The sequence below is a fragment of the Syngnathoides biaculeatus genome, chromosome 5 (assembly GCF_019802595.1).
Source record: "Syngnathoides biaculeatus isolate LvHL_M chromosome 5, ASM1980259v1, whole genome shotgun sequence".
NCBI classification, from domain to species: domain Eukaryota; kingdom Metazoa; phylum Chordata; class Actinopteri; order Syngnathiformes; family Syngnathidae; genus Syngnathoides; species Syngnathoides biaculeatus.
Window position 1 is genome coordinate 14,614,592 of NC_084644.1, and position 27,935 is coordinate 14,642,526.

The following is a 27,935-nucleotide window of genomic DNA, read 5'->3' on the forward strand; positions in this document are numbered from 1 at the left end:
AGCGTTTGCTGTTCATTCGCTCCATCCATCTAACAATTGACAGATCTTCAGAGGTATCTATCACATGCTGTCCTTTCTAGAGACAACGTGAGGTTTGTCAAAACATCTCTAACTTTAACTACAACACTATTTCTATACAAGCATATCTGATAACTTTCCTTTGACTTACTGACTAGACTGACTGAATATTTTCATTCATCCATTCATGTCATTCTCAGGGCATTGAATCGATCGAAGAAGAAGTTTCGCCTCTCATCTGAGCATGCTTCATTTTTGCTAGGCACAAGGCTAGTTAAGATAGCACGAACCTGTGGTCTTAAAGAGAAATCCAACAATTAAAGGCCACTTTCTACTTGCGCGTACGGCAACCATGCTGACATCATTCCTACTCTCCAGCTCTCTCATAGTTTGCTGTTATATTTGAGCGCAACCAATGCAAACAGTTTTGAAAATGTGCTTCTCCAGGTCAGAGGTGTGACGACTGTCATGATCCTGCCGCATCAGCACTAGCTGTGCGGGTGCCCGCGCGGCAGAGCTAATTGGGAGGCACACACCTGCGCCTCATGCGGGCTGATCATCCCCTGCATATATAGGACCCGGTGATGACTGGTCCTCGGCCAGTTCGTTGAGCTTTATGTCCCGTTCCAGCACTCTCGTATCCCTGATTGAACCTGTGTGTACCGACCTCGGTCCGTTTTCTGACCAACCTTGTAAGCCTGACTCCTTTGATACTTTTGCCTGCGTTGATTGTTCTCCCGTGTACCGACTCCTGCCTGTTCGCTCATCTGCTCTCTCCCCCGACGTCCTAACTACCGCTGCTGCACCAGACTGCCTGCTCGATCCCCGACCTCGGCATATAATAAACGTGTCTCTTCTTGAACAACCTTGCGTCTTCCGAGTTCCTGCATTTGGGTCCTACTCTCGTTTCCGATGGGACGTGACAGAACGAACTGGCTATCACAGGACCCAGCAGGAAAGACCCGGCGTCACCGGGACCGACGCAAGGTAGACCGTCTGCCGGAGGACTAAGCCTGTCCAATCCGGGTAGGCTCCCTGACGTCCTCCACCTGCCTTCTCACGTTCCTGTCCAGGAGGCGGCGACAGTTCCCCAGCCACCTCACGCTCCCGTCCAGGAGGAGGTGGAGTTGGTGATGCTGCTGCCGCCTTCTCATGTTGCTGTCCAGGAGGTGGCGACAGTTCCCCAGCCGCCTCACGCTCCCGTCCAGGAGGAGGTGGAGTTGGTAATGCTGCTGCCGCCTTCTCACGTTGCTGTCCAGGAGGGGGCGGTACTGGCGCCGCCTTCTCACGTTGCTGTCCAGGAGGGGGCGGTACTGGCGCCGCCTTCTCACGTTGCTGTCCAGGAGGGGGCGGTACTGGCGCCGCCTTCTCACGTTGCTGTCCAGGAGGGGGCGATGGCGTCGCCGCCTTCTCACGTTGCTGTCCAGGAGGGGGCGATGGCGTCGCCGCCTTCTCACGTTGCTGTACAGGAGGGGGCGGTGGTGTCGCCGCCTTCTCACGTTGCTGTCCAGGAGGGGGCTGTACTGGCGCCGCCGCCTTCTCACGTTCCTGTCCAGGAGGAGCTGGGGAGTTCGGTGGAGCCACCCTGGACCTGGAGAGACTACGGGATGATGGTGGTCATTGCTCTGGTCCTTCTCTCCATCATCCTATTCACTCCAGATGGCTCCCAGCCGCTTCATGACCCGGCCTCGTTGGCGACCAATCCCTGGTCGTCTTGCAACGACGGCGTGGGAGGTTCTCGTCCGGAGCAGTGGCCTGCCGCGTTCTGGTTCCTGCTTCGGCGTTGGGTTCCTCTCAGAGGTCGTCCGCCCGAATCGCCCCGTGGGGACCCTGGTACTTGGCGTCCGGGTCGTCCTCCTGACCTGTCCACCCAGACGCCTCGTGTTTGGTGGCCTGGATGGCCACCAGTCTGGGATTCAGGGGGGGATCATGGAGCAGTGTCAACTTGAACAAATGAACCTAAATTAATGGATGATAAATTTAATTATGCTGCAAAATCGATTGACATAGCGCCGGCATAGTATGTGGAGCCGGGAGGGAGCATTTGACTAAAATGGACCAGAGATGAGCTCCACTCTGTGCAGCAATTCTTTTTGACCTGATCAAATTATCAGTAAGAACTTTAACAATACTCGCAGTCTATTTGCTGTGTTTGATAAGCTATCAAAGCCCCCGATCAGATACTGTCACTCCAGAACTCATAACAGCTGATAAATGCAAAGAGTTTGCCCCTTATTTTAGTGAAAAATTACAATCCATCAGGTCGAATGTCAGCACAAATCAGCAATCTGATAAAATAATTCTACAGTGAAGAAAATAAGTATTTGAAGCCCTGCTATATTGCAAGTTCTCCCACATAGAAATCATGGAGGGGTCTGAAAGTTTCATCGTAGGTCCATGTCCACTGTTAAAGAAAAAAGAAAAATCCAGAAATCATAATGTGAGATTTTTCAATGATTTATTTGTGTGATCTTCTTCTTCTTTTCCTTTTGGCTTGTCTTTTTCCATTTTAACCTATCTCCTGCATCTTCCTCTCTAACCCCAACTGCCCTCATGTCTTCCCTCACCACATCCATAAACCTTCTCTTTGGTCTTCTTCTCACTCTTTTGCCTGGCAGCTCCAACCTCAGCACCTTTCAACCAATATACTCACTCTCTTGCTTTTGAACATGTCCAAACCATCGAAGTCTGCTCTCTCGAACCTTGTCTCCAAAACATCCGACTTTGGCTGTCCCTCTAATGAGCTCATTTCTAATCCTATCCAACATGCTCACTCCAAGCGAGAACCTCAACATCTTCATTTCTGCCACCTCCAGTTCTGCTTCCTGTTGTTTCTTCAGAGCCACCGTCTCTAATCCGTACATCATGGCCGGCCTCACCACTGTTTTATAAACTTTGCCCTTCATCCAAGCAGAGACTCTTCTGTCACATAACACAACAGACACCTTCCGCCACCTGTTCCAACCTGCTTGGACCCATTTCTTCACTTCCTTACCACACTTACCATTGCTCAGGATTGTTGACCCTAAATATTTGAAGTCCTCCACCGTCGCTATCTCTTCTCCCTGTAGCCTCACTCTTCCACCTCCACCTTTCTCATTCACGCACATATATTCTGTTTTACTTCGGCTAATCTTCATTCCTCTCCTTTCCAGTGCATGTCTCCATCTTTCCAATTGTTCCTCTGCATGCTCCCTGCTTTCACTGCATGTGACAATATCATCTGCGAACATCATGGTCCAAGGGGATTCCAGTCTAACCTCATCTGTCAGCCTATCCATTACCACTGCAAACAGGAAGGGGCTCAGAGCTGATCCCTGATGCAGTCCCACCTCCACCTTAAATTCCTCTGTCACACCTAAGGCACACCTCACCATTGTTCTGCTGCCATCATACATGTCCTGTACTATTTTAACATACTTCTCTGCCACACCAGACTTACGCATGCAGTACCACAGTTCCTCTCTTGGTACTCTGTCATAGGCTTTCTCTAGATCCACAAAGACACAATGTAGCTCCTTCTGACCTTCTCTGTACTTTTCCACGAGCATCCTCAAGGCAAATAATGCATCTGTGGTACTCTTTCTAGGCATGAAACCATACTGTTGCTCGCAGATACTTACTTCTGTCCTGAGTCTAGCCTCCACTATTCTTTCCCATAACTTCATTGTGTGGCTCATCAACTTTATTCCTTTATATTTCCCACAGCTCTGAACATCGTCTTTGTTCTTAAAAATGGGAACTAGAACACTTTTCCTCCCTTCTTCAGGCATCTTTTCGCCCGCTAGTATTCTGTTGAATAAGTTGGTCAAAAACTCCACAGCCATCTCTCCGAATAGCTTCCATATCTCCACCGGTATATCATCAGGACCAACTGCCTTTCCATTTTTCATCCTTTGTAGTGCCTTCTGACTTCCCCTTTACTAATCATTGCACAGTACACAGACTCCCTTTTCTCAGTTTTATAGACTATCTCTTTTACTTGATAGGTACTAGTAGTCTCAAGGTTTTGCTTCTGTCACATTCACCTTGATGAACATTTCACTCATTCCTCATGAGCGTGTGAGTTTCCTACTCACCAGAGATGTCTTCACTCCTTTGGCTTCCCGTTAACCCTCAGTCTCCAGATGCAGAACTGAGGCCCAGTCCCGGAAAGGGTCTCAAGTGCAGTGGAAACGGTCTTTGCCTGGACATTGACTCAGCCCCTTGAAACCTCAGTTATCTTGGGATCCGCCTCAAAGGACCAATGTAAATGCCAGATTTACCAGTTAGTCATTTACGAAAAACGACACAAAAAGAAGCAAAGACACTCCGTTCAAGTTTGACAGCTTTCAAGGAGGGAGGAGAGGAATTGACTTATTCAATTCACTACTGCACTCTTTAATGATCCTCTGCTCATCTCCTTGTTTTTTTCAGTTGCCCCTATTTATATGGGTATTCCAGCTCTAAAAGGAGGTGGGGGAGCAATTCATAGTTACAACACAGTGTACCTGTCTGTTCATGTGTGTGCATGTGTGTGGAAGATTTCTGAGTACATGTGTGGTCAAGTTTGCAATCATTTCTCAACTGAGAACAGACGGTCTTGGTTCAAACAGTTCTGCTGGTTAGATGTTCTTTGTTCTTATGTGTTATGTCCTGTCAACCGGGTGCCACACTATCTGGAGCAGAGCAAAGCATTCTTCATTGCAAGCAGAAATAGTTCATCATTGCAGCAAATGTGTCATAATTATATTTACAATTTTTCCTACACACACCATGAAACATTGTTTGGAAGATTTTGTAAACTACCTCAATTTAAGAAGCAATAGGACACTAATGATTTGAATTTAGCTGACTATATGAGAAAAATGTTGGAAAAACGGACAAACACGAGCACCAAGTGGTGAGGATCTTCCTGGCTCTCAGCAGGAGGCCATATTAGTGGAGAAGGGAGACTGGGTCCTTGTGAAAAGTTTGAAGAAGAAACATTGGCTCTCTCTGAAGTGAGAAAGTTCATTCCAAGTGTTATTGACAATGCCAAAAGCTTTAAACATAGCAGCAGTAAGGTCAACTTGGATTCATTTGTGTCAGGTTTACCAATCAGACATTTATTAAACAGGACAAAAAAGGAAGCAAAAACACCAGTTCAAGTCTCGCGAGGAGAGAGGAGAGGAACTGTCTCGTACAATTCACCACTGCACTCTCTGATTATATTCTCCTCAGTACCTCTATTTATTTAGTTTTAAGACGCCCCTCATTTACATGGATGTTACAAAAAGGAGATGAGGGAAACAGTTTGAAACAAGGTGTACATGTTTGTTCATGTGCGTTTGCATGTGTGGAAGATTGCTGAATACATGTGTGGTCATCATTTCTTTAACAGGCAGCAGTTCTAACAGTTCTGATGATTAGATGTTTTTGTTCTTGCTATCTCCTGCTAGGAGGCTTCCACGTTATTTAGAGCAGAGCAAAGCATTTCTTTATTGGAAGCAGATGTATGATAATTATGATCACAATTATTCCTACATTTCCCCCTGTTTATCCTAAACTTGCTACCACATTTTCTAGAGTAGAGCAAAGCATTCGTCATTGCAGGCAGAGCAAAGCATTCTTCATTGCAGTCAGAAGAAGTTACTTAATACTATTTACAATTATTTCTACATTATCCTACTGTTTATCCTACATTTGCTCAAATCCTTAAATCATCTAATAGATCACCCTTTCGGCTTACACTCGGAGGAAAATATAGCACTAATTACATGTAACCTTCTGGATCAGAGAACAGGTCTGGAAGAGAAGTCATAACGTCATCATCGTGGTCAAAAATATCACTTTCATTACTCTGTTGTGGCAATAGTGGATATATTTCTGCCAATTTTGAATTTGTCGGGGCAATAGCAGTGGTTATAAGTTGGTTAAGTGATGCCTTTATGCAGGGAATACAACAACATCCACACAATGCAAGAATAGTTGCAAACAGCTATAGAAACTAGGACAGAGAACACCAAATTTTTAGATTTTCCAAACTTTTTGTTTTTCCCCCCACCACTCAGACCTTGGCTGATGTGTTCAAACCAGAGTGCTCCTTCACCCTTGTGCATGACCCATCAGGTGCTGTGATATTTGGAATAAACAACTCTGGTCACCGGACATTGAGCAGTCGCCACCCTTCTCGGCCAGGAGCATGTCGACCGCTATGCGGTGCTGGAACGTCATGAGTGAGGTTGCAGCTGGTTGTTCCCTCATAGCAATAAAGCCCGCTTCTGTATAATTACCTAGTTTCTGTGCATTGTAATGTATGTAGTTGATTCTGTCAACGTTTTTATTCAGTTATCCATAACAAGATGGATTCCCATCCTGCAGCAATCTCGTTAACTAACTTATATTCATCTGGTATGCCGTTGGGATGCCATTTGCATCAATGGTGGTCAGATCTCCATCTTTCCAAGAGGACCTTCGCCTTCGGGAGAACCCAAGGGGAGGTCCAAAGATGGATGCAGCCAATTGTATATCCTCTGCTTTGGATGGAAACACAGTCACAGATAAGAGCAGTGATACCAGTGTACACGTTCCTGCTGCATTTATCAGTGTGTCATACAACTTTTGACCAACACACCAACACAACAAATCGCTGCATGGGATCAGTGGGGCAGTTTGCAGATGGATATCATGACACCATGTTTTGTTGAGACTTCCCACCTTAAAATCTGTCCCTGTAAAGCTAACACAGGAGAAATTAGCCAATGCAACATTAGTAGAAAATATCAGTTTATCATTTACTGCCTTAGTTGTTGGATAAACACTTTTCCATTTCTGACAAGTGGTGTTAGGAGTTGTTTTAGTCATTACCTCCAGGGTATATCGTGTTGGTATTTCTGTTGGAATGGCACGCATTAGTGGCCCTGGGGCCATGCATGTGATGTAACTATAGTTTACCTTGTTAGCTGCATTCTACATTAATAACAACCAGTTTTGCTTCCTATTTTTAAAAAAGATAATCGTAATAATGGAAAAATGTTCCTCAGGCTTTTTCAGTTAAAATACTTCTTACATAGTATACATACTCTTTTGTATGGCATTCGGGTTTAAGGTAGCATTAAAATGGCAAATGGTGAGAAGAAAGTGGGGGTTTCATTTAGCATAAGCCCAAAGATGGAATCCCCAGCAATTAGACTCTGCCGAGGAATTGAAAAAGTGCTCAACTGATTCACTGGGAGGCACACATGGAGTCCTCCTCTCATGCCTCGGTGACTCCCGCATTGTTGTGTGATTGTGAGTGCGGCTGTTTGTCTCCATGTGACCTGCAATTGGCTGGCAACCAGCTCAGGGTCTACCTTGCCTCCTGCCCGTTGACAGCTGGGAAAGGCTCCAGCCCACCCCGCGACCCTTGTGAGGATAAGCGGCTAAGAAAATGGATGGAGGGATGAATGGATGTGAAGCTTGAGGAAACTGACCACGTTTTGGATGCATATTCCCTTGTGGATTATGTCGCACACAGATCAAACAAGCCCTACAAAAAGTTTTTTTTGCATACAAGTTAAATCCATGGATCATGTAATGACTTTGTACCAGGGCTACCATTCCCCCTGTTGAGACCTGAGACTTCCCATGGCTCAAGATTGCCGCCCACTTAAAAAATGTTTTTGGTAGAATTTTTTTTTGTATCTCTGCTGACATAATTCCCATTTTGTAATGTTGTACCTTATTTTTTTCACATTATTAGTTCTGCTGGTAAGCTTTGTTGTTGCATTTTGTTTAACACATCATCTCAAAGTATGTCTTCATTTGTTACATGGTCAGCTAATCCCATAAAGGTTTTGGCTGCAGCTTCTTTTGCTGTTTTATCTGTAAATCCATTTTCTAATGATACTTTGTCTGTATTTGATGTGTGTACTGCACATTTACATATGGCTATTTCTTTTGGTAATTGAACTGCAATGAGCAAATTTTGTAGTAGCTCTGCATGTGTAACTGTGTTTCCTGTAGTTGTCACTATTCCTCTATTTTTCCAGTATCGGCTCTGTAGATTGTGATACCACCGTGAATACAGCAGTATCTGGTCTCAGATTGTTTAAGACTGTCCAATAAGATATTGTCTGTACAGTTCAGTCGTCCCAATCCAAATCTGGTTCTTTTTCTGTCCAATCAGGAACATTTCGTACTACCAAAACAAATTGTCCCAAACTCTTCCATTCCCGTTGTAATGACGTGTGTGATGGTGTCCATTCCTTGTGTTGTGCATTTAGTTTGTCAGTCAGTCTTGTTCCTGCCACCACGACTGATATACCATCTGAGTACAGATAATCATGATTTTGTCTAGTGTGGGCTGTTATAAGTTTACAGTATCTTATACTACATAGTCACGTGCAATGAGTCACTTCCTTCGTCATTTTGTGGTTGTTCAATCATGTCTTGAGCTGTTTGCAGCAAGAAATCTCTTGTTCTTGTGGGAGGTTTGTTTAGAATATCTAAGGTGTAATCATAGAGTGCTGATTCCTATTTTGTAAGATATTTAACTGTCCTCCCAGTAATTCCTTTTTTTCTTTTTACTTCTATTTTTCCTGTCAGAGAGGGAATTAAGCCATGTCCTAGTTTCAGCAAGCCATTTCTTCCCAACAAACGTACGGGGCAAATTAAAAAGTTGCATTTTGGGAGCATTAGTTGTGACATTTTTGATGGGGAGATGGCTGCTCTCTTCCTCATCTGCGGCCACAATTATTAAATGTTTCGCATAAAGCTCCATAAATTTCTCCTTCCTCTGTCAGAAAGGTGTCAACTTTCTTTTTCTTATTTTGTAGCACTCTTTCTGCGTGTAGTGCTTGGTTAACGTAATGTTACAAGCTGTCGGTTTGTCAACCCAATGTTTTTCAATCCATTGTGTTGTAGGATTATTTGAATTTGCATGAAGAGCATTTTTTAATTGCCCTTGATACACACTCCCTGGAGTGTGATCTTCAGTAATGCCACTGTTTGCTTAAAACGTGCAGTCATTCCAATTCTATATTCTTTAAATGGTTCATTGTTATTTTATTTTGCTCTTCCAATGGCAGAATAATTTGTTCTTTTTTTCTAAATCGAGCAGAGGTGCGCAATATTAACCCTCGAACTCCCTGCTGCTGTGAAAAAGTACTTTGCTTTCATCCAAATTTATTGTACTTCCACACCATTTAAGCGGTAAAATTTTTTCAAGTCTTGCGTTCCCTGGACGTATTATGTTACATCAACTTTATGAGATGTGATACCTTTTATGGCCATTTTCACATCATCTTGAGTCCAGCTTTTTTTTTTTGTTGTTGTTTTTTTTGTGTGTGTTTCTCTTATTTTATCCTGCAGGTTAACTATATATATTTTTGTGTGTATGTTGAGCTGGCCAGCAAAGTCATATTGTGTTATCCACAAATTTAGATGTTTTATTTTAGTAGGACATTTGCTTTCTACAAACTTCAAATGAGGTAGCGAACCTCCACTCACACTTTTACACATGCAGACGTTTCATGGAGCTCAAGTACAGAACACACCTTGCCCTTTTCTCAGTTTTATAATTCTCGAGGTTTGGTTCTGCCGCAGTCACCCAGACGCGCATTCACTCATTCCTCATGAGTGTGTGAGTTTCCTACTCACCAGAGATGCCTTTACTTCCTTCGTCTTCTCGTCAACCCTCAGCCTGATGCAAAGTCGAGGTCTCAAGTGCCGTGGCCACGGTCTTTGCCTGGATGTCAACTCAGCCCCTGGAAACCTCAGGTATCTTGAGATCCGGCTTGAAGGACCAAGTAAATGTCAGGTTCACCAATCAGACATTAATTAAACAGGACAAAAAAGGAAGCCAAGACACCAGTTCAAGTCTCACGAGGAGAGAGGACAGGAACTGTCTCGTACAATTCACCACTGCACTCTCTGATGATCTTCTCCTCAGCACCTCTATTTATTTAGTTTTAAGACGCCCCTTATTTACATGGATGTTACAAAAAGGAGACGACGAGCAACACAGTTTGAAACAACGTGTACATGTTTGTTCATGTGCGTGTGCATGTGTGGAAGATTGATGAATACATGTGTGGTCATCATTTCTTTAACAGGAAACAGTTCCTCCTGTTTATCCTTCATTTGCTCAAATCCTTAAATCATCCAATAGATCACCCTTTTGGCTTACACTCGGAGGAAAATATAGCACTAATTACTTGTAATCTTCTGGATCAGAGAACAGGTCTCGAAAAGAAGTCATAACGTCATCCTCGTGGTCAACAATATCATTACTCTGTTGTCTGAATAGTGGATATATTTCTGCCAATTTTGAATTTGTCGGGGCAATAGCAGTGGTTATAAGTTGGTTAAGTGATGCCTTTATGCAGGGAATACAACAACATCCACACAATGCAAGAATAGCTGCAAACAGCTATAGAAACTAGGACAGAGAACACTAAATTAAAACAGGCAGCAGTTCTAACAGTTCTGATGATTAGATGTTTTTGTTCTTGCTATCTGCCATGTTATTTATAGCAGAGCAAAGCATTTCTTTATTGGAAGCAGATGTATGACAATTGTGATCACAATTATTCCTACAATTTGACATTTTGTAAAATAGGGGGAGGTGAGCAAAAGACTGGCTACATGCTTGGTGCAGATTTACATTATCTGAAAATAGCTGAAGTCCAGTGAAGCAATTTTAAGACACCAAACCTATAGGGACAACTAGACGAAATACCTTCCCTGAAGTAGTTAGGTCCCGACAGATTATGGAACAAGACACAGTTCTTAAAGACAAAATAAATTGTATATGACAAATGATCTGATACATACCGGATGGGAGACTTTGGTGGATGATGAAAATGATGAATGGACACCATTTTGGGGCACATCTAAATTCAAGAGACATCAGCAACAGATTTTACAGTTGTACAAAATGAGAAAAGGCCTCCAAATCATTTTGAACACCACCAAAGTACCTTTGAAACCCCCTTATTATGAAGGAGCAAATATATGTTGGGCCTTTTTCCTTTGGTGCTACGTCTCCGGTAATCCACAATTCATTTTGAGTCTTTGCAAAGGCACAGAGGTAACCTATAGCACTCTTTCTCGGCAACGCAAAATGTTGAAAGAGCCATATTGGACCAAAAAAAATAAATAATTTATGTCTGGAGCAACAAAAAATTAAAAGCCTGATATAAGCCTTATAATGAAGGCAACATATGCTGTATGTATATATATTAGCTAAATTAGCCTTCTATCAAAATGATTAAGTTGGCTACAAATACATAATGAGCATTCATGATTAATGGTTTATTTTCCTGCATTACATTCTGTAGAGAACGATGAAGACTACTGTACTTTCATTATTTGCTTAAATATGACCTTTTACATTTAAACAACAGATAAAGTGTTGTCTATTTGCTCATCAGACAAAGATGTGTTGTGGAGCTGGTGGTTGTCCTTGATCTTTGCACGCAGAAAACCGGCTGGTGGCATCCTCCTCTCCCAGGCGTTGCCGTGGAGGCGAAGGACACCAGATAAGGAGCGGAAAGTTACCATCCCGGCCCAGGATCTGACTGTCGGGGGGCAGCCACTTCTACCATGGACCTATTCATATAAAAACCTTGTTTTACCGGGCAGCTCTTGTCTTCTTCTTTGCCTATCCTGCCAGAAGACACACATCTCATGTACAGCAGATACCTCAATCAGACCCGGACGTCTGTATTGCATATTCCTTTATAATAAATCCATTTGCTGTAAACTTTTTATAATCATTGGTCATATCTTCCTCGATTCATAAACACACGTAGGGTCCAAACTCGCAAATCCCTACGACTCACCGTGTGACTTCTCTGTTGTACGATACTGCCTCAAGTTGAACTTAATTACAAATTTAATGAATTATGTTTCACTCTGTTGATGAAATTAAAGAAATGTAATTAATAAATCTGACTTGTGATGTAATTTTTATTTTGAGGACTTAAAAAAAAAAACAACAACAAAATGGCATGTGCATAACGTCCCCCTTCTCTGGGCACTAAACAAAGTGCAATAAAACGCATCCTGCATTTATAAAAATAAAACAGTAGCCTTTTGAAAAGGTAAAGTATATAAAATCAAATTAATTGTTTTAAGTTTGATTTCTGTGCTAATGGCTCGCAAGCCAGTGCAAGAGTAAATTGCAGCAGCATCCTCTTTTCTTTTGACACGGAACCAATCCAGCTGTCCTCAGACCTGAGCAACAAAACATGATAATATCCCTAAGTGTCATTCCAAATATATATTGACAAAAATCAGAAATCCCTATACAAAAACAGCTACTTTGTTAGTGAATATATGTTTATGACAGGATTCTGGTCTTACCTGTTTAATGTGACTTCGGTTTTCAGACATCACTGGTCAGCTTCTCAACATCGGGCATGTAAGATGTAACTTTAATCTTGACGAGGACTGCAGGCTCTCATCTGTGAGGCGGGTGCAATATTTTGATTTGATGTAGTTCATCTTTGAAAATATCTGCTCACATAGGTATGTTGATCCAAAGATGGATAGATTAATGGATAATACCCCAAATGCATATGTCTTCATGTTTCTATAACTGTCAGGAAGAGCATTCCATCTGTCATAGACAAGTTTCTTGGGTGTTGGCAGGCTTTTAATTTTGCTCCATTTGTGGCTTTGGCCAAGCTGGACTTTCTGGCGAGTGACTTCTTCAAGCTTGGCTGGCATACGTTTGAATTTGGACACCCATAAAGCTTTGTCGGCTATATCAGCCATTTCCATTTCAAGGACATTTTGATTTACTCCTGGAAATATGCTCATCAAGGACGGGTCAATCTCCATGGATGTGACAGGAAAAGAGTGTCATTTTTACCTTTTGGAAATCTCAAAATTTCCTCCCAAATACAGTTTACATAACAATGTTCTTTATTTTTTTTTTTTTTCAATTGATGTCCAAAATATATGTAATAATAATATTACTTCACATTGGAGGGTTTATTGGACATATGAATTTTAGGGACAGTCTTCCTTTAATTGGACACTCTAAATTGCCCCTAGGTGTGATTGTGAGTGCGGCTGTTTGTCTCGATGTGCCCTCCGATTGACTGGCAACAAGTTCAAGGTTCACCCTGGCTCCTACCAGCTGGGACAGCTGGGATAGGCTCCAGCAACTCCGTGACCCATGCGAGGATAAGTGGCTGAGAAAATTGATGGATGGGTGGATGGAGACTTGATCAAGAAATCCTAAAATGCTCAGAGTCATGTACTTAAGGTTAACCATTAACTAGGAAAAACACTGATTCTAATAAGGCCGAAACACTCCCTTCCTCCCCTCCTCACCCATGAGGCACCACGTGAACACCAGACAGCCAAATAAACCAAATTGTAATCTCAAACTCAATAACTTAAATTTATGTATTTGACTGTGTAACCTCCCTGGGTTGCAAAGGCGCCACCGCTTCCCGTCAAGTAAGACCCCCTCCACTAAAGGTACGAGGAACAGAGGAGAAGGGATTCTACAAACATCCATTAGAGCCTCTATCGTGACAAAAATGAAATGCCCCAAAACTAGAAGACAACGAATAAACAGCGCAGTACATGATATTGGCAAAAAGAAATAGACCAGTAAAATACCAATGATACAATTGTGGAATCTAATGTGCCAAACTACACTCATGGAAACAAAAGACATTTAAACTGTGGCCCTCCTCCATAATATGCATTGTTTGTAACACTGCCAGAGTCTGTTGCATTGAAAGTCCATCCAGTCTGCACAGGGGGCGCAATTCTATGCACCAGAATCAAAGTCCAAATCCATTCACCTGGGGCCTGAACAGTTCCAGAATGGATACTCCTAAAAAACTAAATATCTGCCAGATTTTGCAACAAACCACCATACCTTAAAGATTTTCAAATAGATATTGAATAAAACAACATATGGAGGCCAATCACGTCTCCAGATTTGTTACACCCCAGTGGGGGAAGTTGTTTAACAGTAGTGGAGTTGCTAAAAGATATGTTAAATGGCTCAAACCCCCCCTTGCATAGCTGCGCCTTCCCTGGTTTCCAAATAGATGTAGACATGACACCTCCGTGTGTCACCACTGTGTACCCACATCTGAGCATTGAGAAGGGCTTAATTTCCCATACAAACAATACACAAAATTCATTGTGAATATGTATCAAGCACAATGGTTTCCATTTCCAGTGCCTTGTCCTTCAAGTGCCACTGAAACCAAAATATACATTTTAAAGTTGGTATTGATATCAAAACTACATACATACAATAAAAGTAAGTATGACTCAACATCCCAGTGGTGGCCATTTCGTCTGTGATGTCATTTGCAGATTTCACACTGGGACAATCACCACAGAAAGCACGCTGTGCCAAATGCTATGGCAGATGAGCAAGAGCGATTTTCGGATTTTTCTGATGCCCCTTCTGAGACTGAAGCTCTCTTTGAGTAATAGAACATCTCAGAAGCAAGTAAAGCTACCGGGGCCATTTTACCATAATGTTTAGAGCCATATTTAGATGAAATGCGGACCACTTCTAACCTAACAACAGACTCCTCGCCAGACAGACGAGGAGGACGAGAGACCAGATGAACTATTCAAAATGACTGCCCCATAATTGTTCGATTTCCTAACCCTTTGACGAGTCTTGTGTATGTAGCGGACTCAGGAGGACCCATGCCGGGCGAAGTAAATAAGTCAGGGGTGCCCACACACTGGTGGCTCCAGGTGCAACAGCACACGGTCGCCTGCCTACCCGCATGACCCACATTCGCATCAGGGTAAATGATGGCCCACGCCACCGCTAATGGCGGTCTGTGCCACTGCTAACGGCGGCCAGCGTGCATCGACACCTTTAGCACCCCTGACTTGCGTACTTTATTAACTTATTATGAAGCAGTTTTTTTGTTACGTTCTGTGAGAAGGATTACGTCGTTGGACGAGGATTTCTAGACTGTTTCTATAAGGACAAGGATGGCTGTCGATGGAGCTTTTTATCAATACTGTTGCTTTCGGAGAAGTACACATGTACATGGATGCCACACTGCCTTTCTGAAATTTCCAGAATTCTTCATCTTCTTCTTTTCATTTCGGTTTGTCCCGTTAGGGGTCACCAGAGCATGTCATCTTTTTCCATCTAAGCACATCTCGTGCATCTTCCTCTCTAACACCCACCGTCCTCGTGTCTTCCCTCACAACATCCATCAATCTTTTCTTTGGTCTTCCTCTTGCTTGTTTGCTGGCAGCTCCATCCTCAGGACAACTTCTACCAATAAACTCACTCTCTCGCTTCTGGACATGTCCAAACCATCAAAGTGTGCACTTTGTACTTTTCATTTAGCGTCCTCAAGATAAATAATGCATCTGTGGTACTCTTTCTAGGCACGAAACCATACTTTTGTCTGAAGATACTGACTTCTGACCTAAGACTACCCACCACTACTCTTTCCCATAACTTCATTGTGTGGCTCATCAACTTCATTTCTCTATAATTGCCACAGCTCTGCAAGCCCCCTTTGTTCTTAAAAATGGGAACTAGCACATTTTTCCTCCATTCGTCAGGCATGTTCTCACCCGCTGGTATTCTGTTGAATAAGTTGGTCAAAAACTCCAAAGCCACCTCTTCAAATTGCTTCCATACCTCCACTGGTATGTCATCAGGACCAACTGCCTTTCCATTTTTTATCCTTTCTAGTGCCTTTTGAACTTCCCCATTGCTAATCATTGCCACTTCCTGGTCCTTCACACTTGCCTCTTCTACTCTTTCAATCATTTTCTTCATTCATCACCTTCTCAAATTATTATTTCCATCTTTTCATCACACTACTATTTCTTCATTTCCATCTATATCCTTAATCACCTTTACCTGCTGCACATCCTTCCCATCTCTATCCCTCCATCTTGCCCACCTGAAGAGATCCTTTTCTCCTTCTTTCGTGTCCAACCTGGTGTACTTGTCATCATATGCCTCTTGTTTAGCCATCGCCACCTCTACCTTTTCCCTACGTCGGATCTCAATGTTTTCCTTTCACCTTTCCTCGGTCCTCTCACTGTCCCACTTCTTCTCTAATCTCTGTCCTTGTATGACTTCCTAAAATTTCCGGAATATTCGCTGGAAATAACATAGTGACTATATGTCGTTTTGGTAGTTAGCTTGTGTTACACGCTACTAAACTGTCTTTGTACTTCTATTTTGTTATTATTTTGTGTTGTATTGTATTGTGTGTGATGAAATTGTCTTAAACGCAATACAAGTGCTTTGTTGTATTTTGCTGGTTTGACCAAGGAGATTTATTCTAAATTCACACACAACATATGAGATAAACAGTGACACAAATTAGTCCCCCTCAACTATTTTTTAAAAGCTCCATACACAACTACCTGTCATTTGTAATCCACAAAGCTGTTGTCCTTTCCATGTGTGCAATCCATTTTTCACAACGAAACGGGTCTTTTGGAAACATATGAAGAGTGAATTTGCCTTGCCGTGCCAGAATGGCATCTAACGCCGTGGCATGTTTAAGTAGAGTTAGTCGATGGCTTCTTTGAATATTATATAAGAGTTCAAGCCCCTTGATTGTTTCATGAGCAAATCCCTGCAAAGTATATAGTATATGATCAATGCGATCTGCAAAAATGTCACAGCGTATCATGGGAAAAAATACAGTACCCTATTTCACTTTGAAATTGATTTGCCAACAATAAGCTTCCAAAGAATGGAACTGCTCCATTTCCTGTTTAATTCTGGAGTTTTGCACTCCTTTAGGAGGTTTTTACCCTTGGGCTTTTCCCCTTTTAAAAGTTGCAACAAGGAAGCCATAATGTTGCTACATAGCAACAACCATGAGGCACAGACACCCCAAATATCTTTGAAATTTCTCAAAATACTGTTACCTACTTCTTCTTCCTCTTTTCCTTTTGGCTTGTCCCATTAGGGGTCTCCATAGTGTGTCATCTTTTTCCATCTAAGCCTATCTCCTGCATCTTCCTCTCTAACACCCACTGCCATCTTGTCTTCCCTCACATCAAACCTCTGTTTGGTCTTCCTCTCGCTCTTTTTGCCTGGCAATATACTCACTCTCTCGCCTCTGGACATGCCGAAACCTCCGAAGCCTCAAAGTTCCTTTGCTCAATGCTGTACTCACCCATCACTTCTTCATCGCCCCTGTTTCCTTTAAACATGTCCATTGAAATCTGCACCAATCACAACTCTCTCTCTCACTCTCTCTCGGATGATCCGGACTACTTCGTCTACTTCCTTCATGAATTTCTCTTTCAACTCTAGGTCACATCCTACCTGTGGGCTAAAGCCACTAATCACATTATACATAACACCCTCAATTTCAAATTTCAGCCTCATCACTCGATCTGATACTCTTTTCACCTCCAAAACATTCTGAGCCAGCTCTTCTTTTAAAATAACCCATACTCCATTTCTCTTCCCATCTACTCCATGGTAAAACAATTAAACGCTGCTCTTCGGCCCATACTACCTTTCCACCCGCTGTCTTGGATGTACAATATATCAATCTTTCGCCTAATCATCATGTCACCCAACTCCTGAGCTTTTCCTGTCATAGTCCCTACATTCAAAGGCCCTACACTCAATTGTATGCTCTGTAAATTCCTCTTCTCCGGCTGACAAATCCGCTTTCCTTCTTCTTTGTGTTCGACCGACAATAGCTGAATTTCCATCGATGCTCTGCAGTTGAACAGCACTGGGGGCGGGAGTTGTTAACCTGGGCAACGACCAATCAGGTATGGTATTCTTTAGGATTTATCCAGACTTGGGGCCCACCTACAGATTGCACTGGCTTGTGCCCCATAGGGTTGCATTAACTGTTTCCTACTAATGTACAATTTGTTACTTGCAATGTCACCCGTGGGCCTTGTCAACCATCAACACCTTCAACTTCTTAGGAGTTACAGTCTCACAGGACTTGAAGTTAGAGACGAACATCAACTCCATCCTCAAAAAGTCCCAGCAAAGTGTATATCTCTTGCCGCTTCTGTATCAAGAGCTACTGAGACAGTTCTACACAGTGGTCATCAGTACTGTCATCAGAGTCTCGTTTGGGGCTACCATTAAAAAAAAAAAAAAAACTCAGACAGCAACGGACAATCAAAACTGCTAAACAGATGTCCGCACCACCCTACTCACCCTTGAAGACTTGCACACAACTCAAACTTGGTCCAGAGCGGGCAGAATACTTTCGGACCCTCCACAACATGGTCACCAGCTTTTCCAGCTATCTCCATCAGGTAAGCGCTACCGATCAATGCACATCTGACACACTCTTATCTCTTATCTATTCTAAATGAAGAAGACTGCATCTTGCACATCTGTGACTGTTATCAGGTATAATTGTAAATAAATGTCTCTTGTTCTTAAATGTCTCTTATTCTTTGTTCTTGTGTGTTTGTTCTTTGTTCTGAATGTCGTACCAGGGCGGAACTGACTGCTGGAGACAAATTCATTGTGTGTTGTTCCATACTTGGCAATAAAAGCTATTTCTGAATCTCATTCTGGTTCTGATTCCCCAGCAAATAGAATGTCACTGAAAAATTCACATGAATCTCCTCGAGTAACCATGTGACCCATTTAAACAAAAACAATTGGTTGATTCCACTGGCCTCACCTCTATCAAATCAGGCACAGTGGATAGGAGTTCATGTTTTCCTAGCTGGTTCAGATTTTGTAAATCCCATACAGATCACATTCTCCACCACACACTCTGATATTATTTCCAGATCTTATCAGATAATGTGTTGTAGGACTGATATGCATGATGAAATCAAGCTTCCTTCACAAAGCATGCTGGCAATGGTGTCACAATTGAACCGGTATAGTTTCAAAAATTGACAGAGATGTGCGGGGAGGCAGAACCCTGATCAAACATGGTTCTTTGCCTTACCTCAGACTCTCTAATTGAATGTGTCAACTGTCAACACAGAGTAATCCCTCATTTTTCAGGGTTAATTGGGACCAGAACCACCCATGAAAAGTGAAAAACTGCGTAATTTTCATATTGGAGACAAAAAGCTCTTTAGTTCAATCTTTAATTGTAAAACCTTATAAATAATAAATACACCATTATAAATGTATAATGAAAATTTTTATTATATTCCTGTATAGTTGCCATTCACTTGTAGACTCTTCTGCTAGAGGCGCTGGCAATGTAGCTGAGTATTTTAGCTTTGAGATGGGGAGTTGTGTGTTCGGGTTAGGTTTGGGTTAGTTTGTGTGTATGTGCATACCAGAATGTTTAAAATATGTCAACAGCACAGTATTTATACTGAGCATACTTGAGACAAAAATTACAACAGTACAAGTGTCTAGTTAAAAAATAAAAATATAACAATAACATTTTTATTGCAGTACAGATTTAACATTCCTCACTCAGAGAAGGTGCTGGCGATGTACATAGCTGAGGTTTTTTTTTTTTTACTTTTGAGATGAGGTATTGTTTTTTTGTGTGTAGGTGGATACCAAAATGTTTAAAATCTGTCAACAGTACAGTACGTATTTATACTTTACAAATTTCAGGCAAACATTTTCAAAAGTATGAGTGTATTGTTAAATCTTAAATAAAACCTTGTGCTGCACATTACCGTTTTTTATTGCAGCACGTACGTAATTACGATTCTTCACTCAGAAACTCTTCTGCTGGAGAGGCTGACGGTGTAACTGATGTTTTTAACTTGGAGAAAAACAGGGTTTTGACCTTGTCTTTCCTTCCGCTTCAATATTCCCCTGTACAAGGACATAACCACATCAACACAATTGCTAAACTCAACAGCTCCTGCCATATTGTCGATATTTTGTGAAAATTCGTCCTCCAAATAATGATGAGAGGCATGCTTCAGAGGCTGGAACACCTTTGAAAGTTTTAAAACCTTCCTTTGCTTGCCAAAAAGACTCATCCTCGAGGGGGGTGAATCTGTCCTTGCAGCTTGTAGTTCATCAGCACTTTCTTCATCACCGTCATCGGGCTGTTTTTCTGCAATCCGCTTTCCACAAAGGTATCACAGCTCCCATTCGAGCAAACCTCTTATTTTGTGGTGTCATCACATGTTTTGCTTGCTTATTAAAAGTTATTGAAACGGTTTCACTGATTTTATATATTGCACCGATGATTCATTCACGTCATAATGGCACACCACAAAAGTGCCATTATCTGCCGTCTTTGAGCATATCTAAAAGTTTTACTTTTTTGCTGATCGTCATCAACTTCCTCTTCCTCTTGGGTGTTTCGGAGGAACAGCGCTTTGGCGGAATTGTCAATACAAGAGGTTATCAAGCAGACAGTCAACAGCATAGAAAATGACAGAAAGAAAGGAGAAAGGGGAAGGTGGGGTGGAAGTTGCTGGGTGAGGCTTCGACAATGCGAAGCAAATCATCTCACGAGATCAAACTACACATGCTCTCATTAGTCAATGCCGCACTGGGGACTTATTAATGTGTCTTCCCGCAATACAGTAATCCCTGTCTACTTCGTGCTTCACCTATTGCGGATTCAGTGCATCGTGTTTTCCATTCCCACAAAAAGCCACATCAGATTCCTTATGCACTATATTACCTGAGGTACATTGATGCAAGGCGCACTAATACAAGGCACATCCCTAGTGCAACATATGGACCAATGAAGCAAAAAAGAGTTTTATTGGTTCCCAGCGCAACATCGATGAATGAGAGCATGAATGGCTTTACTCTGTACTTTTCCACGAGCATCCTCAAAGCATAATGCACCTGTGGTACTCTTTACAGGCATGAAACCATACTGTTGCTCACAGATACAGTGGTGCCTCGGTTCTCAAACACAATCCGTTCCAGAAGCCCAGTTGAAAACCAAAATGTTCGAAAACCAAAGCATGTTCTCCCATTACAATGAATGGAAAATGAAATAATCCTTTCCAAGCCTAAAAAATATTTAAGTGATTTTTTTTAAGCTTTTCATGATATTAAACTGCAGAGTAGAAATACATGTATAGTTGAAATACTTCACATAATGAAATCATTTAAGAAATATATTTATTTTCGCTTAAAATGTATGCTTTAGCCTAGTCGAGTATGGTTGGCTGCGACTGCATTGCCGTATCTGTAGCGACTCCTTGTAAACCTTTTTTTATGAATAAAAGTGTAGAATAACTTTAAACAAGCAATACTGTGGGGGGGGGGAGACAGACAAATTGCTTTTTATTTGCACATAAAGTATGTAACGTAAAAAAGAACTGAAACTTGCAACTAGTGGTAGTGTTAATGGAACAAAAGAAAAAAACTATGCAAAACAGTTTCAGGTGCCTTTGGTGGGGGTAACCCGCCCCTTTTTCACAAAAAACAAATCTAATGTTGTTTGTTTCTGCCATCTTTTAAGCACATTTCTGAAGTGGCTCATGACAACATCATTAAAATTTTGCAGTGCTCTGCAACATTAAGCTTTATTCAGGTGATGAAGTTCTACAAAATTATGGATGTCATTCCATTTAGCGCAGATAGCTTTAATATCGGCACTTGAGACTTCCTTCCTGCCTTCAGCCTTATCAGACGACATCCCCCCCCCCCCCCAATTCGCCAACAGTATCCCCAGCTAACTGCTGCTTGTTCACGAAAATAAGAAGCAACTTTTCAACTTCCTTCAAGATCTGTGGCCTCTGCTTGGTCAACACCGTTGCTCCTTTAGCAACATCACTTGCTTTGAGGGCATACTTGTGTTTCAGAATGGTGCTGATCGTCGCTTTCGCAATGCCATACTTCTTCCATAGCCCAGAAAGACACACACCAGATTCGGGCTCGGCTATCAAATCCTTCTTGAAGTCGACAGTTTTACGCACCACTTTCCTTTTTTCAGCACCAGCAGTTCCACTTGCCTTCTTTGGAGCCATGATCGGGGGTTAAACGTTGCTCAATTTCAAGAAAAAAACTCACTTAAGTACTGGAAAATGTCCGCGAGCAGATTAGACTGTGAGTCAACTGGTTGGCGCGCCGTCACGCGTTACGTCCGTTCCGTTTTTTTCGGGGGTGCATTCAAAAGCACAAGAACAAATCGCCGTGGGTCAACTGGTCGCCGTGTTTGAATACCGATTTTCCTTAAAAACTAAAGAAAAAAAATCTCAAAAATTTTGTTTGAAAACCGATTTGTACGAAAACCAAGATGTTCGAAAACTGAGGTACCACTGTATTTACTTCTGTCCTGAGTCGAGCCTCCACTACTCTTTCCCATAATTCCATTGTGTGGCTCATCATCTTTATTCCTCTATAGTTTCCACAGTTCTGAACATCTCCTTTGTTCTTAAAAATGGGGACGAGCACTTTTCCTCCATTCTTCTGGCATCTTCTCTCCAGCTAGTTTTCTATTGAATAAGTTGGTCAAAAACTCCACAGCCACCTCTCCACTAGTATGTCATCAGGACTAACTGCCTTTCCATTTTTCATTCTGTCCAGTGCCTTTGTAACTTCCCCCTTACTAATCATTGCCACTACCTGGTGATTCACGCTGGCCTCTTCTACTCTCCGTTCTCTCCAATTTTCTTCATTAATTAACTTCTCAAAGTAGTCTTTCCACACACACTAGTGGCACCAGTCAATATATTTCCATTGCTATCCTTAATCACCTTTACTTGCTGCACTTCCTTTGCATCTCTATCCCTCTGTCTGACCAACCTGTAGAGATCCTTTTCTCCTCCTTTTGTATCCAACCTGGTTGTTTTAAAACATTTCTGATACCTCGCTCAGGAGTTCGGTATCAAATTTTAATAGGTTCGTCGGAGATAGGCACTCAGAAATGAAGACAAGACACTTCTGGCTACCAACAATTGGCACTTTATTGGTCCTACACAGAAATGGTAACACAAGCACAAATCACGTGGTATGAAGCTAAGTAATATCCAATCAGCTCTTAGAAGAATATCCAGCTCTTACCGTGCGCCAATAGGAGGGAGAGCCAACACTCCAGGTAGAGAGCAGCTTCAATACCGGCTGGGCATCCGTACGCAACCCGCAGCAGACTCTACCGAGAGTATCTAAAGTTCTCCTTTTATACTCTAAGCGTGTGCGGAAGGAGGGGTGAGTGGCCCATTCATCCCGCCTGACGCCACACTATTCTTTGTTACCAACAAATGGCGTTGCACGACATCATATAACACAAAACATCTTTTTATGACATTGCTGGTTATTCAAAGCTATTGCGATCGTCTTTTAGGTTATACAAAGCTATTGCGAAACATATACGAAGCTATTGCGAAACATCTTTTAATTATGGAAAAACAACACAAAATTATTCTTACTTCATTCCACTCTTGATGTTTTTCCATCACTCAAAATGTAAGCAATTGATTATAGGCGATTATATATTTCCTTCTCTACCTCAAGCCGGATGCGTCGCACATAATAGCAAGTTCCCATATTGCATAGCGTAAGCACACAAATAACAATCATTAACACGATCAAGGGGGGCAAGAAAGTAGTACGCGCAGTGGAGGACATTCCTGTGAAGATGTCCCACCAATGATGAGCTGACGCCTGTTGTACTAATTTAGCGGCATGCACTACTTCCCCTTTTACTACCATAGTTGACACCATGAGACTGGAAATGTTAGACGCATGTGACTTGATGAGTTTTTGGATGTCTGTAGAACTCTCCAATGCGCATTTGAATCGTTCCAGAGACACTGACCAGGGGGAGCGTAGTACCTCCCACTGGACCGCAGTCAACCTGCGGGACTCCGAATAGTTAGTCAAACGATACGTCATGTTTCCCCAGCGCCATATGTGTACATCTTGAAGGCATCCTACAAAAGGAACGAAGGTACTTGTGAGTTATTTTGTGTTGTAGCCACACAGAGAGTATGCGGTCCAACTTGCCACATCATCTCTCTGGCTGGCTCCCTAGTCCAATCACAAAGTACAACCTCTGAGTCGGTTAGGCACGGATTCGAGTACGCATGTTGTAATCTGCAAGCCAACCCTTGGTCTGTTAAATCACATAAATCTGATTTAAAGGTTTTGTTGGTTTTTGGTTCAAACCACTCTCCGTCCATGTGTAAAAACCAATATCCACTTGTCGTTATAACAGGCAAAACCTGATATTTACAAACCACCTTTGTTGTCGTCACGTTGTACTGGGTCCAATACCCCGTACATTTATTTTTGTTACATTTGGTATGTTCGGGATGTAATGTCAACCACAAAGAGTCGGAAATGTTCCAAACCTTCCGCCACTCTTGATAATTTCCCGACGTAACTATCCTTAGAAACGACTCCTTTTGAGCCGCAGCGTGTAGAGTTTGAATACTACATACTGTCCAACTACTCTGTTCTGTCAAGTTCTGAAGCACGTTCTCTGCTTCGTCCCATAATTTGATATCCCAATTAAACAGTGTTTTCCAAAGTTTTGCATTTTCTTTTTGTCTCACCAGAGCTTTAGGAAGCCAAACCCCTATTTGATGCAAGGCCCTGGCAGAGTGTTCTCCAGTATTGGACAGCATGGTCCTAGTTACCTCATTATCAGCAGTATTTGCCAATCCCAATACGGTTCCCGTTCCCCCCAACAAAGTATCATACCATGCCCTTTTTATTCTGTTACATATCGGAATCGGGGGAAAGTGAATTGTCCAGTATATCTTGGTTTCAACCACTGCTTGAGCTAGGTGTGTACAGGTGTCACGAATTGGAGTCAAGTGTGTTTGAATGACCGTGACCACATACCCCCACCTCAAATCACCGTCATCCCCAACCTCCCCGATGGTGAAATCCTCCTCTGCAATTGCCGTCCAAGTCGTTCCTCGATGATATCCCGATGAACTGGCTTGTCACGCACGCATGACCTTCGGTCATTCCCCAGGAGAGTTGGACCATGGCACCAACGGCAAGGAGGCAGATGACCCAGTCATTTCCAATTCCTCGGCGCCGGATGTCCTCCATCTCTGCGTCCTCCCGTCAAGGGTCGTCCAATCAGCAGCTCCCACTTCAACAAGCACCCACCAAGCTGCAACAGATATGGTTACCACTATTGACAAAAGAAAACATGATTAGTATTCTCGCATGTAACATTTATTCACGGGTACGTTCACCCATTTTTCCTCTCCTTGATATAAAACACTGACTGTGGCATCAGACCCCTGAGCTATAATTTCCGCAGCTCGAGGAGGTCCTGATTGCATTTTCCCCAAAGATATGGGAAACGGTGTCATTTTTACCTTTCCCACCAATATTGTCCGCACATCAATTCCTGTTCCAAATTGAAATTTACCTATTCTCAAATACAAAGTCATTCCAGCCAGGATGTCCATTCCAATTATCCACTCTGGGATGGGGGTGACGACCACTTCAAATTTCCATATTGGCATTTTCCCAATTTTTAATGGAAGAATTACTGCTTTTCCATTTACAATTTGTCCCCCCAATCCTCGCAGTGGAACATTTTCACCCTTCATTTTATCAGGGTTTCCGTGTCCAATTGAACATGGGGTCTGATGTCCCCAACTGACCATCGATTGATAATTTTGTTCTGGCTGGTTGACTGAGTTTGTCCTCCATCCTAGCTGAGGAGGTCAGAGGTACGTGACCTCTTGTCCTTATTTTTCCCCTTACTCTTGGGTTTCGCTCGGCCCTTTCTCACAGCAGCCACATAGCTGGGGCCTCTTGTGTCTACTAGCATGTCGTCGCTTGAGTCTGTATCTTCCTCTTCCTCTTCTTCATCCTCAAATGCATCCAAGGGAGGGGCTGTTGGTTGAGCTGCCGGCGTCATCATTCCCTTTATGATGGTGGCCAGCTGAGCAATTTCTGATTTTCCCTTTGATCCGCTGCTCAAGCAATTTACCTTCAATCCCCTTTGTTTGCATCTTGCAGCCAAGGCACTTGTGGGTAGCCCGTCAATTTCTTCTGCCGGTACTCTCGCTACAATGAGTGCTTTCCACATTTCCCGCCTACTACTCCCGGCTTCGGGCGGTTTCGCGCGCGGTCGTTTGCCATCTGTTTCGGACCTGTAATTCTCAGGGCAAGGCTGATGTACTGTGTCTCCCCAATCTCCCAAAGTCGCCAACTCCAACAAGCGCGTTTTTACGTCACTGAAGCTGTTATCGACGGCTCCTAACAAAATAGTAAGTATCGCAGACCTGTAGTGGGGGGGTGCGTCTCGAATCATTGCATCACGCACCACCTTTGGCACTGCTGTTTCATCAATAAAAGCATGACGCGCTCGCGATATCGACTCGCGTGTACACAATCTCCCCATTCTGTGAATTGCGTCGCGGATGGTTACCCAAGGCCCTTTGATCTCGGGCCAATCATGCCACGTTGGATACACAGATTGCGCTGTCATAGCATACAAGGCAAATAGCGAAAAAGAATCACCTACCGCCATTGCTCTCCCGTTTGCACGAAACTCGGCATTCATTCGAGAATCTGAACTCAAGCCTCCAAATCGCGAAAAGTCCTCTGAGTCAAGCTCTATGGTGTCAGCTCCTTCCTCATACATCCGCCTGAGCCAAGAATCAGCTGGTTCTCCCTGCTTTTGTCGATACTTTGATGTTAAATGGGCTATCTCTTCCTGAGAGAAGTCCTCTTTTGTTTACGTCATTCTGGGCGGCGGCTGAGGCTGTTCTATTCGCCTCATTATAGGGTTTCCTTCCCTATCAACTATAGGTACATTATTCTCATCTCGCTGTTCTTCAAAGACGGGCAAGACAACATGCTGTTCCTCCCGTCTTCGTGAGATCGGTTTAACTTGGAGATGTCCAAGTTGTGGATACAGCGGTTGAGGTTTCATTTCCCCGCCATATTGCATGTCGCCATCTCCCCATATGTCGCCATTCCATCCCTCTGGCTCCCAGTCTTCCTGGAGTGCCACAGCGAAAGAGCGGACCTGTTTTGGGTCGATGCGACGCGGTCTTTTATTACTTTTCTCACGCGCCATTGAAGAAATAAAAGCCACTGATTTCTCCAAGATTTTCTGCGCTTTAGCTTGGTCAGATTCGAGCGCTTTAATATTCTCTTCAAGTTGCGCTATCTTTTTATCTTTTTGCATTTCAGAAGCGCATACTTTATCCAAAGCCTTTGTTCTTTCCTTCCAGGCTTCGGCAAAAATCCACATCTCTCGGACGCCACCCAGCGGGGCTTTGTCCCTCACATCCACCCTGCTTAACATGCGCTGTAGCAGCGGTGGAGTTGCCAAGGAATTTCTCCTATCCACGGCTTAGGGCGTCCCCCGTACCGTCTAAGGAGTTTCCCTATTTCTTCAAATCCAGGCTCTCCCAGTCGGAGACGCCATCCTCATTGGGAGCCACCTCCGCTCCCTTCACAGTTTTACACTTAAAACTTGAGGCCACTTCCGCCTCCTTCACAGTTTTGCTCATAAAGCAACAAGCCATTTCTGAATGTATTCTCCGTGATCCTGCCGACAACGCCAAAAATGTTTTAAAACATTTCTGATACCTCGCTCAGGAGTTCTGTATCAAATTTTAATAGGTTCGTCGGAGATAGGCACTCAGAAATGAAGACAAGACACACTTCTGGCTACCAACAATTGGCACTTTATTGGTCCTACACAGAAATGGTAACACAAGCACAAGCACAAATCACGTGGTATGAAGCTAAGTAATATCCAATCAGCTCTTAGAAGAATATCCAGCTCTTACCGTGCGCCAATAGGAGGGAGAGCCAACACTCCAGGTAGAGAGCAGCTTCAATACCGGCTGGGCATCCGTACGCAACCCGCAGCAGACTCTACCGAGAGTATCTAAAGTTCTCCTTTTATACTCTAAGCATGTGCGGAAGGAGGGGTGAGTGGCCAATTCATCCCGCCTGACGCCACACTATTCTTTGTTACCAACAAATGGCGTTGCACGACATCATATAACACAAAAACATCTTTTTATGACATTGCTGGTTATTCAAAGCTATTGCGATCGTCTTTTAGGTTATACAAAGCTATTGCGAAACATATACGAAGCTATTG

At 42.9% G+C, this 27,935-nt stretch overlaps 1 protein-coding gene across 5 annotated transcripts; it reads right to left on the reverse strand.

Moving 5' to 3' along the window:
• Nucleotides 1–1,792: 1,792 nt before the first annotated feature.
• LOC133500639 (uncharacterized) lies at nt 1,793–27,166 on the reverse strand. Of its 5 annotated transcripts, XM_061819609.1 has the most exons (5): nt 22,901–27,166; nt 12,328–12,428; nt 10,795–12,198; nt 4,098–9,754; nt 1,793–1,927 (listed from the first exon to the last, which is right to left on the reverse strand). In XM_061819609.1, exon 1 carries the CDS (start codon nt 26,454–26,456, stop codon nt 25,518–25,520), a length of 939 nt encoding a protein of 312 aa, XP_061675593.1. In that variant the 5' UTR covers nt 26,457–27,166; the 3' UTR covers nt 1,793–1,927; nt 4,098–9,754; nt 10,795–12,198; nt 12,328–12,428; nt 22,901–25,517. The 5 variants fall into 5 exon arrangements, with proteins under 5 accessions (XP_061675593.1, XP_061675595.1, XP_061675594.1 ...); XM_061819611.1 differs by having other exon boundaries at nt 4,098–11,571; XM_061819610.1 differs by having other exon boundaries at nt 4,098–11,628.
• Nucleotides 27,167–27,935: the final 769 nt, after the last annotated feature.

What these genes read in the sequence shown, in the direction of transcription:
- LOC133500639 (XM_061819612.1), bottom strand. Translation starts at nt 26,456, where the DNA reads ATGTATGAGGAAGGAGCTGACACCATAGAGCTTGACTCAGAGGACTTT.